This window comes from Anomaloglossus baeobatrachus, chromosome 3 (assembly GCF_048569485.1).
Source record: "Anomaloglossus baeobatrachus isolate aAnoBae1 chromosome 3, aAnoBae1.hap1, whole genome shotgun sequence".
Taxonomy (NCBI): domain Eukaryota; kingdom Metazoa; phylum Chordata; class Amphibia; order Anura; family Aromobatidae; genus Anomaloglossus; species Anomaloglossus baeobatrachus.
The window spans coordinates 466,275,357-466,291,313 of record NC_134355.1 but is presented as its reverse complement, the minus strand read 5'-3'; the positions used below and the strand labels follow the sequence as shown (position 1 = coordinate 466,291,313).

The 15,957-nt window shown below is 45.4% G+C and overlaps 1 protein-coding gene and 2 long non-coding RNA genes across 3 annotated transcripts in view; 1 reads left to right on the top strand and 2 right to left on the bottom strand.

Annotated features, from left to right (window-relative positions):
- Positions 1–15,957, bottom strand: part of MCCC1 (methylcrotonyl-CoA carboxylase subunit 1) — a 125,240-nt gene that overhangs the window by 20,580 nt on the left and 88,703 nt on the right. The window contains exon 15 of the mRNA XM_075340568.1: positions 487–536. Within this exon, the coding sequence (XP_075196683.1) occupies positions 487–536 (50 nt within the window). The remainder of the gene's footprint in view (positions 1–486; positions 537–15,957) is intronic.
- On the bottom strand, positions 2,529–6,631 carry LOC142295441 (uncharacterized). Its single transcript, XR_012751456.1, has 4 exons — positions 6,521–6,631; positions 4,061–4,136; positions 3,020–3,067; positions 2,529–2,610 (listed from the first exon to the last, which is right to left on the bottom strand). It is a non-coding gene; the product is annotated as an uncharacterized LOC142295441 (long non-coding RNA).
- On the top strand, positions 8,049–12,094 carry LOC142295440 (uncharacterized). Its single transcript, XR_012751455.1, has 4 exons — positions 8,049–8,156; positions 10,539–10,614; positions 11,606–11,653; positions 12,063–12,094. It is a non-coding gene; the product is annotated as an uncharacterized LOC142295440 (long non-coding RNA).

The window sequence follows — 15,957 nt, the reverse complement described above, 5'->3', positions numbered from 1 at the left end:
TATGGAGGCGCAAACAAGCAGAGACAGATCAGGTGGCCGCAAAACAACAATTTATTTTGAAAACATTGAAACCTGTGGCTATTGGAACAGTCCATTCCATCATCACTCACATGCAGCTGGCACTGCGGTACCTGCTAGTATTCTCCAGATATGACACACTGCTTTTCTGGCTTTTATGTTGACATTTATTCTCCCTGGCTGGAATATAGAGGTAATATTTTGTCCTTTTGTCTTATGCTATAAGTTATATATTCTCTCTTTACATCAATTCATCGAGTGTTGCAGAACTTTAGAGACTGGTGTACTGGACGCTCAATCCCTCTATTCCTCTCAGTCGAACAGGAAAATATTTTTTTTCCTATTGTAACTAATATGACGATCACCATACTCAGATGGAAGAGAGACGTTACATAACCTATTTGCTTAACATTTCCTCTGGAAATAGACTATTTCTTAGTACATTTTCTTCTACATTTCTGTAGTTACCTGTACATCATAAGATCCATCGTGATTATAAGTGATTTTCATGTCCACTTCTGTAAAAGACAAGTTATATTACAGATTAGATGCATCAGTCAAGTGGTCCATCGGAGAGAAGCATGAATACCCAAAATCTAATTACATTTTAAGGCTCTTTGAAACTAAAATTACACACAAAAATCCCAGCAATTACTCCCTTAATACTATTCTCTTTTTTTTAATCCTATTTCATCAGTCTTTACAAAGAATTTTTTTTTCTATGTCACAAGATCAGGTATTTTCCCACACTCCATCACAAAGCCTTGTGTGAGGCTGTAAGACAACTGGCCGCAGCCACTGCGAGATAACGAAAGTTACATCCCAGTCCAGAAATGGAAGGTATCACAGTTACACCTTTACTACACTGTTTCAGGATGATGAAATAGACTGTAAAGTGGCACATATAGTTATATACAACTCACTTATAAAAGCTAAAAAGTAAATATTAAAACACAAAAAGCTGTAATTGGCCAGACAAATGCAAAAATAGTCATTCAGACTTCATACAAAGCCATCCCGCAAAAAATAAATAAAAAAAAACAAAGCAGCACATGTATGGCAAATATACGAGCAAGTACTGATAAATAGTGGTCTTTGAATGTTCGTAGGAGACAAAAATGAATCCCGTTGCTATGGAAAAAAAGTATTAACAAGTGCCAAGTTTTAGCAAAAAAAGGTTATGTCATTTTGAAATTGTGATTAAACGGAATCTGTCAGCAGGTTTTTACTATGTAATATCAGAGATGCATGGTATGGGGCAGAGGGTACAATTCTAGAGATGTATGAATTACTGGACTGCTTTGTGTAGTTTGGATAGAATCTGTTTTCTAGAAATAGCAGTGGTCAGAATGCCCCATGTAACCCCACCCACACCACTGATTGACAGCAGCCTGCGTACACATTGTCAGCAAGCTGCTAATCAGTGGTGGGTGAGGGGTTACACAGTAGCTGAACTGGTCTGCACGTGAGATTTAGGGGTACTTTGCACGCTGCGACATCGCAAGCCGATGCTGCGATGCCGAGCGCGATAGTCCCCGCCCCCGTCGCAGCTGCGATATCCTTGTGATAGCTGCTGTAGCGAACATTATCGCTACGGCAGCTTCACATGGACTCACCTGTCCTGCGATCGTCGCTCTGGCCGGCGACCCGCCTCCTTATTAAGGGGGTGGGTCGTGCGGCGTCAGACGTCACACGGCAGGCGGCCAATAGGAGCGGAGATGAGCGGGATGTAAACATCCCGCCCACCTCCTTCCTTCCGCATATCTTACAGAAGCCGCGGTGACGCCGGTAGGAGATGTTCCTCGCTCCTGCGACTTCACACACAGCGATGTGTGCTGCCGCAGTAGCGAGGAACAACATCGGACCATCGCGTCAGCGTAATTATGGATTACGCCGACGCTGCACCGATGATACGATTACGACGCTTTTGCGCTCGTTAATTGTATCATCAAACCTTTACACACTACGATGTCGCATGCGATGCCGGAAGTATGTCATTTTCAATTTGACCCCACCGACATCGCACCTGCGATGTCGTAGTGTGCAAAGCCCGCCTTAGTCTAGAAGTGAATGTCCTGCTGATAAAACACTGATTGTATTGAAACTACAGCACATCGCAAAATAAGTGACACATTCCTAGAATCGGGCTCTTGCTTCATATTATGCTGCTCTAATTAAAGGGAATCTGTCACCAGGTATTGCCACTTAATCTGTTAATGTAGGGGCAGAGATTCTGATTTCAGTGATGTGTCACTTACTGGGCTGCTTAGTGTAGTTTGGGTAAAATCACTGTTTAATCAGCAGGAGATTATCATTAGATAACTACTTGGTGTGTTGCCAGGTAGTCCGAAGAAAGCAAAGACAGAGTCAAGCCAACGTTTCGGCCTTCACAAGGCCTTTATCAAGGACTTGCCTGTAAAGAAATAATAAAGATTATATACACACCAATGAGTGAACATAATGTACATATTTACATATTTACAAAGAGTATATATACAGACATACGTGTATCAAGAAGTGACGGGTATAGACGGATTAGACGTCAAATGGGTAAACCACAGGTAGGGCGTTCTGCTCTCAAAGCACAACTTGCTGGATGGAGAGAGGGATACAACAACAATAAGCACCATGAGAAGAATGGCAAGCAGAACGTACAGTAACGGCAAGTACGCGCTGGTACATAGCTCGATCAAATGGTGATGCCAGCAGGCAGTGAAATCATAAGATGAATACAATCCGTTCAGAACCATCGGAGATGGGTGACATAGTAGACAATGCAGGACATACTGTATTAGCAATACAGATATACGTGTAGCACTTATTACTGGACGGGCAGAACCAGGAGGAGGCAGTGGATTAAACAGTACACTTGCTATGTTAGTGGTCAGGCGCCTAAGAGTAACGCTAAATGTAGCATGTATAAACAATGCTAGCCATTGTCTGTAGATAAGCAGTATACAGTATAACAGCGCAGTAGACAGTATGAGGTTAAAAAACCTACCCAGAGTCAAGGAGGCATGAAAGGTGAGTGGGTGGATGGAGGAAGTGCCTATGGAAAGACAGGATACATTAGTATACATAGCCATACATGTGGAAACCAGGCAGGTAGAGGTGCGCATTATAGATAGTGTATTTACCTTACAGGGCACAAGGGCAGGGGGACAGGGTCCCAGGGGTGCAAGCAGCAGGCGTGTGGCAGTGGGGGTCTGTGCAACGGCAGCTATTTGTAGCCAGGGCATTACTTCCTGGTGTGAGTCATGGGGGCAGGAGCGCAGGTGCCCGTGACGTCAGTGATGACGTGGGCTTACTACTGCGCATGCGTCCGGCGTCAGTGGAGAGCAGGAGAGGTGCTGTTTGCAAGCACCTTAGTGCGCATGCGTGCAGGACGTCACGCTTGTGTGCGTCGCGTCACAGGGGGGGCGGGGTAAGGGGAGTAACAGGCTGTGAACGGGGGTATGGGTGTTTATGATGTCACATAGGGGGCCGGATGTGATAGAGAGGTTAAAGTACCTGTATGTGGTTATTGTGCTGGTATGTACCGGCTCATAAGAATCATGGAACCAGGATATGTGTAGTGGGGAAGCACATTATGAATGACTGTGTATATAATGTATGTGTGGTCTATGGGTGTGGAGTCAGTATATAGGATGTAAAAGGGAAGGTTATATATGACTATAAAGGGGGACTGGAAACATAAATGGGACGAGTATACAGCTATATATTGCTAATATGAGGCTGTTAGATTATAGCTGATATAGATTGGCGAATACCGCTGGTATATAGCTGGAATGGACAATAAGCTGGGATGTGGCTGATATGTGGTGCTGATATATGAATGGAATAGGCAAAAAGTACTGTGGTAGAAGTGTATATATGTGGGATAATACAGAGAGGGTTGAAAGGAATGTAATGGTTTACTTGGGTGTAAAGGAGAGAAGTAGTATATGTATGATAATGTTGTGTGTTGGAGGGGAGGGGGAAGGGGGGGGGGGGGAAGAAATTATTGGAAAGGGAGGGAATGGTGATAGGGTAAGGATGCTACCTGGTGAAGAGGAGGTGCCAGTTGTGGAGAGGGTGCATGGGTGGGATCCGATCGGTGGAGCAGGTGATCAGTATCTCTAAAAGAAAAAAGAGAAAGGTTAAGAAAACGGTTATGTAAGCATCAAATAAATACATAAAACATAATGCATGGCAATGGTCTACTCAGGTACACAGGCAGGGTTAATAATTCGTTTCATACTCTCTATTCATACCCCACGGCTCAAGGGTTTGTAAGGTATGTATCCAGTATGCCTCACGGTCCCGGAGAATTTGTACCCTATTGCCACCCCTTCTGGGTAGTGGGACATGTTCTAATATCTGAAACCTTAATTGGGAGACTGAGTGACCTCTGGCCGCAAAGTGAGCCGGAATGGGGAGTACAGTCAGGCCACACCTTATAGTCGATTTATGTTTACTAATGCGGTCTCGGATATGTTGGGTAGTTTCTCCAACATATCAGAGACCGCAGGGACATTTGATTAGGTAAACGACAAAATTCGTGTCACATGTGTAGAAACCTCGGATGGGATATCGTTTACCGGTTCTGGGGTGTGTAACAAACTCCCCTCTGGTGACGTTAGAGCACTGTACACAATGGAGGCACGGGAATGTGCCCTTACGTGGCGTGGCCAAAAAGCTCTGTCTGTCCCGGTTTAGGGATGAACCTATGTCAGCCCGGACCAAAGTGTCTCTGATGTTGCGAGGACGTTTATGACAGATCAAAGGTGGAGATTGAAATTCCTCAATGTCCTGGTATGCGCTGCCGAGAATAGGCCAATGTTTTTTAATAACCTGGCTGAATGAAGGGGAGAAAGGGTGATACGTATTCACAAATGGTATGCGTTGTTTTTTGTTGGGTTCTGGGCTGTGTCTGGGGGAGGTATTGGATGCAATATGGTGTGGATAGTCCCTGGCTTGAAATTTACTGCTCATTTCTTGATGTCTAAGTGTGCGCGTTGTGGGATTGGAGACGATCCTTTCAACTCTACAATGTTGGGAGATGGGCAGAGAATTCTTGGTATGTTTCGGGTGACAACTACTGTAGAGAAGAAGACTGTTTTTATCTGTGGGTTTTGAGTATATGTCGGTGGCTAGTTTACTGTTGGGGTCCCGGATGACAAGGGTGTCAAGGAAGTTGATGGAATCGTGATCGTAGTGGAGGGTAAAAGAGATATTGGGAGAGATGGTATTGATGTCATTGAAGAAACTAGTGAGTGTTTCTTCACCACCGGTCCAGATGAAGAATATGTCATCTATATAGCGTTTCCAAATGGGGATGTTGATGGGAAAGGAGGGATGTGGATAAACAAAATCTTCCTCAAATTTAGCCATATATATGTTTGCATATGGAGGTGCAACGTTCGAACCCATTGCGGTCCCTTTCCGCTGCATGTAGAACGTATCTTCAAATAGGAAGAAGTTATTTTCCAAGACCACCCTGAGGGTGTCCAGGCAAAATCGCTTTTTCAGATGGTCGAAGTCGGTATGTGTATTGAGAAACCACTCAATCGCCAGGAGACCTCCTTGATGGTCGATGCTGGTGTACAAGCTGGTCACATCCATGGTGACCAGGAGATCGTTATTGGTGATTCGGTTGATACTGGATATGGTTTCCAGAAAGTGAGTGGTGTCCTTGAGGTAAGAGGGGATTTTCGGGATAAGCGGTGTGAGTATTTTTTCCAGGGTACGGGCAAGTGGAGACAAAATGGAATCAGTGGAGGCGACGATTGGACGGCCGGGGGGGGGGAGGTGATATTTTTATGTATTTTGGGGAGAGTGTAAAATACGGGTGTGATGGGATGGTTGTTGATGAGGAAACTGGAGAGTTTGCTATCAATCGTGGCGTTGCTGGTGTAGAGGTCGACCAAATTTTTGATGGTAGAGCGGATGGTTGCAGTGGGGTCCCGTGGAATAGGGGTATAGGTTGTGAGGTCACTGAGTTGGCTCTTAATTTCAGATACGTAATAAGATTTATCAAGGACCACGATGGCACCCCCTTTGTCGGCAGGTTTTATAACCAGCTGAGGATTGTTTTTAAGTGCGAGGAGGGCCTTAGATTCCTCATTTGTCATGTTATGACGGAGGTGTAGCTGTCCATGTCCTATGTTGGTTTTAATCTTATCAATGTCACGTGTGACTAGTGATATGTACGTCTCTACTGGATGGTAGCGCCTGGGTGGTTGAAAGGTGCTTGGATTGGAGAGGCCTAATTCACGTAATGACAGAGAGGTTGTCGGACAAGAGTCTGATATGGGAACTGCGGGGTTGGAGCCTGGAGCATCATGAGGGGTGGCAAAATGGGCCTTTAGCCGAAGATTCCTGAATAATCTATTCAGTTCTTGCTCCAGGGTGAAGGTGTTGAGTGGGGGCGTGGGGCAAAAGCTGAGCCCCTTTTGTAGGACCCGGGTTTCTGTGGGTGTAAGGGTGAGCGAGGAGATATTATACACGATATTCTCCCTACCTGGGACCGTGTGTTGATCCTGTGCGGGGGAGCCCTGTTTCTTGCCCCTCCTGGTTTGCCTCTTGTCTGGGGACCGGTACCTAAAAAAGAAGAAGGGTTGGGACCGGAGAAACTCTGGTCGCTGTCCGAGCTGTACGTGCTTGCGTAATTCCCTCGATAGGAGGGCCTTCGTTCCGATGGAAATAAGGAGGTGCGCCATTTGTAAACTCGATTTCTCAAGTAGTCGTCTTGATCTCGAATAAATTTCGAACGTTTTCGGGTTTGTAGAGTCTGTTGGAACTCCGTGATGGACTCTTGGTTCTTAGTTTTCAGGGAGGAGAAGTCGGCAGCAGGGAGAGTCTGGGACAGCTGTTCCTCGATGGTCTTAATGCTAGCATCAACAGTGGCAATCTCTTTCTGCAGGTAATCAAGTGTCAATATGATAATATCGAGAGAACACTTATTGAGGATACCCTCGAATTGATCGCAGTATGCGGGATTATCAGCAAAGAGAGTTGGCCTTAGAGGGACTCTAAGTCCTCTGGGGATGCGTTGAGCCCAGTGATACTCCGCGAGGGTCACTGCGTGGAGTTCAAGCGACGTGTGTCGCTTCAACTCTTTGAGATAATCCCTGGTGCGGAGCTCCTCCGTGGGTACAGTGAGAAAACGATTAGTTGCGGATATCCCAGCCAGGACAGTCGCCGCTTGATCGTTACTGTACGAAAGTGTTGGGAGAGACATTAAGGGTGCTGTGCAGGAGCACCAGCATAAAATAGTAGGCTGAGTTCAGAGTAGAGCTGGGCTCAACTGCGGGTATGAGGGAGGTGCTTAAAGGGAAAATAGTTACAATAGTTAACTCTCATACCCGCAGTTGAGCCCAGCTCTACTCTGAACTCAGCCTACTATTTTATGCTGGTGCTCCTGCACAGCACCCTTAATGTCTCTCCCAACACTTTCGTACAGTAACGATCAAGCGGCGACTGTCCTGGCTGGGATATCCGCAACTAATCGTTTTCTCACTGTACCCACGGAGGAGCTCCGCACCAGGGATTATCTCAAAGAGTTGAAGCGACACACGTCGCTTGAACTCCACGCAGTGACCCTCGCGGAGTATCACTGGGCTCAACGCATCCCCAGAGGACTTAGAGTCCCTCTAAGGCCAACTCTCTTTGCTGATAATCCCGCATACTGCGATCAATTCGAGGGTATCCTCAATAAGTGTTCTCTCGATATTATCATATTGACACTTGATTACCTGCAGAAAGAGATTGCCACTGTTGATGCTAGCATTAAGACCATCGAGGAACAGCTGTCCCAGACTCTCCCTGCTGCCGACTTCTCCTCCCTGAAAACTAAGAACCAAGAGTCCATCACGGAGTTCCAACAGACTCTACAAACCCGAAAACGTTCGAAATTTATTCGAGATCAAGACGACTACTTGAGAAATCGAGTTTACAAATGGCGCACCTCCTTATTTCCATCGGAACGAAGGCCCTCCTATCGAGGGAATTACGCAAGCACGTACAGCTCGGACAGCGACCAGAGTTTCTCCGGTCCCAACCCTTCTTCTTTTTTAGGTACCGGTCCCCAGACAAGAGGCAAACCAGGAGGGGCAAGAAACAGGGCTCCCCCGCACAGGATCAACACACGGTCCCAGGTAGGGAGAATATCGTGTATAATATCTCCTCGCTCACCCTTACACCCACAGAAACCCGGGTCCTACAAAAGGGGCTCAGCTTTTGCCCCACGCCCCCACTCAACACCTTCACCCTGGAGCAAGAACTGAATAGATTCTTCAGGAATCTTCGGCTAAAGGCCCATTTTGCCACCCCTCATGATGCTCCAGGCTCCAACCCCGCAGTTCCCATATCAGACTCTTGTCCGACAACCTCTCTGTCATTACGTGAATTAGGCCTCTCCAATCCAAGCACCTTTCAACCACCCAGGCGCTACCATCCAGTAGAGACGTACATATCACTAGTCACACGTGACATTGATAAGATTAAAACCAACATAGGACATGGACAGCTACACCTCCGTCATAACATGACAAATGAGGAATCTAAGGCCCTCCTCGCACTTAAAAACAATCCTCAGCTGGTTATAAAACCTGCCGACAAAGGGGGTGCCATCGTGGTCCTTGATAAATCTTATTACGTATCTGAAATTAAGAGCCAACTCAGTGACCTCACAACCTATACCCCTATTCCACGGGACCCCACTGCAACCATCCGCTCTACCATCAAAAATTTGGTCGACCTCTACACCAGCAACGCCACGATTGATAGCAAACTCTCCAGTTTCCTCATCAACAACCATCCCATCACACCCGTATTTTACACTCTCCCCAAAATACATAAAAATATCACCTCCCCCCCCGGCCGTCCAATCGTCGCCTCCACTGATTCCATTTTGTCTTCACTTGCCCGTACCCTGGAAAAAATACTCACACCGCTTATCCCGAAAATCCCCTCTTACCTCAAGGACACCACTCACTTTCTGGAAACCATATCCAGTATCAACCGAATCACCAATAACGATCTCCTGGTCACCATGGATGTGACCAGCTTGTACACCAGCATCGACCATCAAGGAGGTCTCCTGGCGATTGAGTGGTTTCTCAATACACATACCGACTTCGACCATCTGAAAAAGCGATTTTGCCTGGACACCCTCAGGGTGGTCTTGGAAAATAACTTCTTCCTATTTGAAGATACGTTCTACATGCAGCGGAAAGGGACCGCAATGGGTTCGAACGTTGCACCTCCATATGCAAACATATATATGGCTAAATTTGAGGAAGATTTTGTTTATCCACATCCCTCCTTTCCCATCAACATCCCCATTTGGAAACGCTATATAGATGACATATTCTTCATCTGGACCGGTGGTGAAGAAACACTCACTAGTTTCTTCAATGACATCAATACCATCTCTCCCAATATCTCTTTTACCCTCCACTACGATCACGATTCCATCAACTTCCTTGACACCCTTGTCATCCGGGACCCCAACAGTAAACTAGCCACCGACATATACTCAAAACCCACAGATAAAAACAGTCTTCTTCTCTACAGTAGTTGTCACCCGAAACATACCAAGAATTCTCTGCCCATCTCCCAACATTGTAGAGTTGAAAGGATCGTCTCCAATCCCACAACGCGCACACTTAGACATCAAGAAATGAGCAGTAAATTTCAAGCCAGGGACTATCCACACCATATTGCATCCAATACCTCCCCCAGACACAGCCCAGAACCCAACAAAAAACAACGCATACCATTTGTGAATACGTATCACCCTTTCTCCCCTTCATTCAGCCAGGTTATTAAAAAACATTGGCCTATTCTCGGCAGCGCATACCCGGACATTGAGGAATTTCAATCTCCACCTTTGATCTGTCATAAACGTCCTCGCAACATCAGAGACACTTTGGTCCGGGCTGACATAGGTTCATCCCTAAACCGGGACAGACAGAGCTTTTTGGCCACGCCACGTAAGGGCACATTCCCGTGCCTCCATTGTGTACAGTGCTCTAACGTCACCAGAGGGGAGTTTGTTACACACCCCAGAACCGGTAAACGATATCCCATCCGAGGTTTCTACACATGTGACACGAATTTTGTCGTTTACCTAATCAAATGTCCCTGCGGTCTCGGATATGTTGGAGAAACTACCCAACATATCCGAGACCGCATTAGTAAACATAAATCGACTATAAGGTGTGGCCTGACTGTACTCCCCATTCCGGCTCACTTTGCGGCCAGAGGTCACTCAGTCTCCCAATTAAGGTTTCAGATATTAGAACATGTCCCACTACCCAGAAGGGGTGGCAATAGGGTACAAATTCTCCGGGACCGTGAGGCATACTGGATACATACCTTACAAACCCTTGAGCCGTGGGGTATGAATAGAGAGTATGAAACGAATTATTAACCCTGCCTGTGTACCTGAGTAGACCATTGCCATGCATTATGTTTTATGTATTTATTTGATGCTTACATAACCGTTTTCTTAACCTTTCTCTTTTTTCTTTTAGAGATACTGATCACCTGCTCCACCGATCGGATCCCACCCATGCACCCTCTCCACAACTGGCACCTCCTCTTCACCAGGTAGCATCCTTACCCTATCACCATTCCCTCCCTTTCCAATAATTTCTTCCCCCCCCCCCTTCCCCCTCCCCTCCAACACACAACATTATCATACATATACTACTTCTCTCCTTTACACCCAAGTAAACCATTACATTCCTTTCAACCCTCTCTGTATTATCCCACATATATACACTTCTACCACAGTACTTTTTGCCTATTCCATTCATATATCAGCACCACATATCAGCCACATCCCAGCTTATTGTCCATTCCAGCTATATACCAGCGGTATTCGCCAATCTATATCAGCTATACACTAACAGCCTCATATTAGCAATATATAGCTGTATACTCGTCCCATTTATGTTTCCAGTCCCCCTTTATAGTCATATATAACCTTCCCTTTTACATCCTATATACTGACTCCACACCCATAGACCACACATACATTATATACACAGTCATTCATAATGTGCTTCCCCACTACACATATCCTGGTTCCATGATTCTTATGAGCCGGTACATACCAGCACAATAACCACATACAGGTACTTTAACCTCTCTATCACATCCGGCCCCCTATGTGACATCATAAACACCCATACCCCCGTTCACAGCCTGTTACTCCCCTTACCCCGCCCCCCCTGTGACGCGACGCACACAAGCGTGACGTCCTGCACGCATGCGCACTAAGGTGCTTGCAAACAGCACCTCTCCTGCTCTCCACTGACGCCGGACGCATGCGCAGTAGTAAGCCCACGTCATCACTGACGTCACGGGCACCTGCGCTCCTGCCCCCATGACTCACACCAGGAAGTAATGCCCTGGCTACAAATAGCTGCCGTTGCACAGACCCCCACTGCCACACGCCTGCTGCTTGCACCCCTGGGACCCTGTCCCCCTGCCCTTGTGCCCTGTAAGGTAAATACACTATCTATAATGCGCACCTCTACCTGCCTGGTTTCCACATGTATGGCTATGTATACTAATGTATCCTGTCTTTCCATAGGCACTTCCTCCATCCACCCACTCACCTTTCATGCCTCCTTGACTCTGGGTAGGTTTTTTAACCTCATACTGTCTACTGCGCTGTTATACTGTATACTGGTTATCTACAGACAATGGCTAGCATTGTTTATACATGCTACATTTAGCGTTACTCTTAGGCGCCTGACCACTAACATAGCAAGTGTACTGTTTAATCCACTGCCTCCTCCTGGTTCTGCCCGTCCAGTAATAAGTGCTACACGTATATCTGTATTGCTAATACAGTATGTCCTGCATTGTCTACTATGTCACCCATCTCCGATGGTTCTGAACGGATTGTATTCATCTTATGATTTCACTGCCTGCTGGCATCACCATTTGATCGAGCTATGTACCAGCGCGTACTTGCCGTTACTGTACGTTCTGCTTGCCATTCTTCTCATGGTGCTTATTGTTGTTGTATCCCTCTCTCCATCCAGCAAGTTGTGCTTTGAGAGCAGAACGCCCTACTTGTGGTTTACCCATTTGACGTCTAATCCGTCTATACCCGTCACTTCTTGATACACGTATGTCTGTATATATACTCTTTGTAAATATGTAAATATGTACATTATGTTCACTCATTGGTGTGTATATAATCTTTATTATTTCTTTACAGGCAAGTCCTTGATAAAGGCCTTGTGAAGGCCGAAACGTTGGCTTGACTCTGTCTTTGCTTTTTTCGGTAGTGGCATTCTCTTTCTGCTTATAATAAAAATCACTTTTTGCATTACCCTGTTGCAATTGATTGTGTGCTTGGGATTAATTTAACTATTGTAACTATTTTCCCTTTAAGCACCTCCCTCATACCCGCAGTTGAGCCCAGCTCTACTCTGAACTTTGCCAGGTAGTCCAGCATATTCATGAGCTCTGTAGATAGATCTGCAGCAGAAAAAAACAAGGAGTTTATTAAAATAACAGCAAACAGCTCAGTAAGTGACATCACTGGAATCAGGGTCTCTCTCTATACATTATGCTGCTCTCAGATGAGGAGCAAAAACCTGGTGACAGATTCCTGTTAAGAAAAGTTAAAGTGAATTTGTCACCAGGTTTTTGGTTGTTCATCTGAGAGCAGCATAATGTAGGCAAAGAGATTTTAAAACTAACCATGTTTAACTTAGATTACAAGGTGTAGCCATACTAACTTTATCTCAGAATTGAGTTTAGTAGAGCTGGGAGCTGTCTCAGCCAACACCAGGCTCTCAATACAGACTGTGCATAGAATGTGAGGTGTCAATCACAGCAGGGGTGGGCCCGTCTGCTCTGCATAAGGAGGAGTCACACCAATGTTAATCACAGAACAATAAATAGTATGAGTTGTTTGTGTTTAACTCCCTCAGCTTAAGGTACCGTCAACACTAAGCGACGCTCCAGCGATCCCACCAGCAACCTGACCTGGCAGGGATCGCTGTAGCGTCGCTACACGGGTTGCTGGTGAGCTGTCACACAGGCAGATCTCACCAGTGACCAGCCCCCAGCCAGCAGCGACGCGTGGAAGCGATGCTGCGCTTGGTAACTAAGGTAAATATCGGGTAACCAACCCGATAGTTACCTTGGTTACCAGCGTACACCGCTTAGCGCTGGCTCCCTGCACTCCTAGCCAGAGTACACATTGGGTTAATTACTCGATGTGTAGTCTGGCTATGTGTGCAGGGAGCAGGGAGCCGGCACTGGCAGCGTGAGAGCGGCGGACGCTGGTAACGAAGGTAAATATCGGGTAACCAAGGAAAGGGCTTCTTGGTTACCCGATATTTACATTGGTTACCAGCGTCCGCAGAAGCCGGCTCCCTGCTCACTGCACATTCAATTGTTGCTCGGTCGCTGTCACACACAGCGATGTGCACTTCACAGCGGGAGAGCAACAACTAAAAAATGGTCCAGAACATTCAGCAACAACCAGCGACCTCACAGCAGGGGCCGGGTTGTTGCTGGATGTCACACACAACAACATCGCTAGCAACATCGCTGTTACGTCACAAAAGTCGTGCCTCAGCAGCGATGTTGCTAGCGATGTTGCTTAGTGAGACGTGGCCTTTACACTGCAAAAGCCTGGTGACAGATTACCTTTAGTCAAGTGAAGATATGCATGTCAGGCAAAATGTTTAACTTTTTTTTGCAGGATAATGCGTCTGCCCACAAATCTCATATTGCCATGCAAAAACTGAAATTGCCCATCATTCCCTATATCTTATTGGTTTGGCCCCATCGGATTGTCTTCCAGAACTCAAAAAAATAAATAAATAATTGAAAGGACAAAATATTAATATAAATACAGAACAGTATACTGTAATCCATTTTTTTCTAAAGGATTAGAAATGAGTTGTGATCAAGGCATCAAAAGGGAATCTGTCAGGTGATTTTGTAGTACAATACTAATGTTATCTTTAACTAGGGCTTAATGAGACCTTTCAGGATCATTAAGTTTTATTGCTATATGTTATCCAGTTATCTTGTTGTAAGCTCAGGAGAATTCAGTGTGGCTAGTAACTAGTCAAGTGTATATAACTGCATATGCCCTGCTCCCCCTCCCATCTCTCAGTGCTGGCATCAGTGAAAGTAATTCTGAACTGAATTTGCACTGCTGCTCCCAGCCATACTCCCTCCCAGCTCTCAGTAGTGACAGTGAATGCAGTGGGAGGACGGTGGGGAGAGCACTGCATGTGCAAACTGTATTTACATACATATGACTGCAAGAGATACTGAATGCTAAGGACTTACAGCAAGATAACAGGATAGAGGTAGCACAATAAAAACTTACTGATCCTGAAAGGTCTCCTTAAGCCCTATTTAAAGAGAACATTAGTATTGTACTACAAAATCACCTGACAGATTCCCTTTAAATGTATAGAGTTGATAAGTCATCATGTTGAATAAAATACTATTACTTTGAAAATGTAGTTTTATTCCAGCCAAGTACTGGACCCCACATATTTAAATCCTGAAATATTTGGACAGTGATCAAATCTTTATGATTTGGCTGTTAATATTTTATTTAAAATGAAACAGCTGAGATGCAATTGAAGTGTAGACTTTCAGGTTTATGTTCATGTTCATTTTCAAAGCACCACTCCAGCGTTTTTTTTTTTGTTTTTTCTTATTTCACAGCTGGAGTGGTGCTGCAAATCCAAGTCCCCTGCCTCCTGTCTTATACTCACCTTCTAGTGGCTTCATCTATTTCCAGCCCCACTCCAGTGTCTCCTGTGATTTGTGACCCCGCGCGGCAGCTCCAGGTATTTCATAGCGCATGCCAGAGGTCACAACTCAAAAGTCTATGAGAGCCTCATTCTAGTTCCCATATAGATGTATTGGTAGCCTGTGATGCAAGTTCTGACGTTACGCGTCACAAGACGGTGCCACGTAACCGGGACATTGGCAAAAGGTGAAGCAGCTGGAAGGGGAGTATATGACTGAAGCGCCACTCCAGCTCTGGGAAAAAAAACAAAACGCTGGAGTGGCGTTTTAATACTTTGTAGAGAATCCTTTGCAACTAATGACTGCCTGAAGTCTGGAAGCCATGGATGTCACCAAATACTGAGTTTCCTCCTTTGTGATAATTTGCAAGGGCATTACTGCAACTGACTTCAGTTGGTGCTTGTTAGTTAGTCTATTTGAGTAAAAAAATCATACACACTTTATTTCAGAAATCAATAGCACACATGAAAATAAGCAACTTTGTAATATATCTTAGACAAATTTGCTTCTTTCTCTGTCAGCATCAGTCATTATGAAAATTTAAAATTCTGAGGTACAATCTGTATTCAGTGAAGACTTTCCCATTATGGAGATAACAGATGACAGTTGTTATTATATATTATTATAGCACCATTTATCGCATGGCGCTTTACATGTGAAAAGGGGCATAGGCACAGACAAGTACAGGAAACAAGAGGACCCAGCCCGAGAGGACTCACAGTCTACAAGAGATAGGCGACGATACAGTAGGTCAGGGTAGAGCTGGCTGTGCGGTGGTATAGCACTCAGGGTTATTACAGGATGTAGGCTTGTCGGAAGAGGTGGGTCTTCAGGCTCGTTTTGAAGATTTTAATGATAGGAGAGATACTGATATGTTGGGGCAGAGTTCCAGAGTGTGGGGAAGACACAGGAGAAATCTTGTATGCGATTGTAGCAAAAGGAAATAAGGAGAGCAGAGAAGGAGATCTTGTGAAGATAGGCGGTTGCATACAGGTAAATATCAGGAAACTATGTCACAGATGTATGGAGGAGACCGGTTGCGGATGGGGGGAGATGATTAGAGCATGCACGAGTGTTTTTGCAGATTCTTCATGAAGGAATGTACGAATCTGGGAAGTATTTTTGAGTTGGAGTCAGAATTAG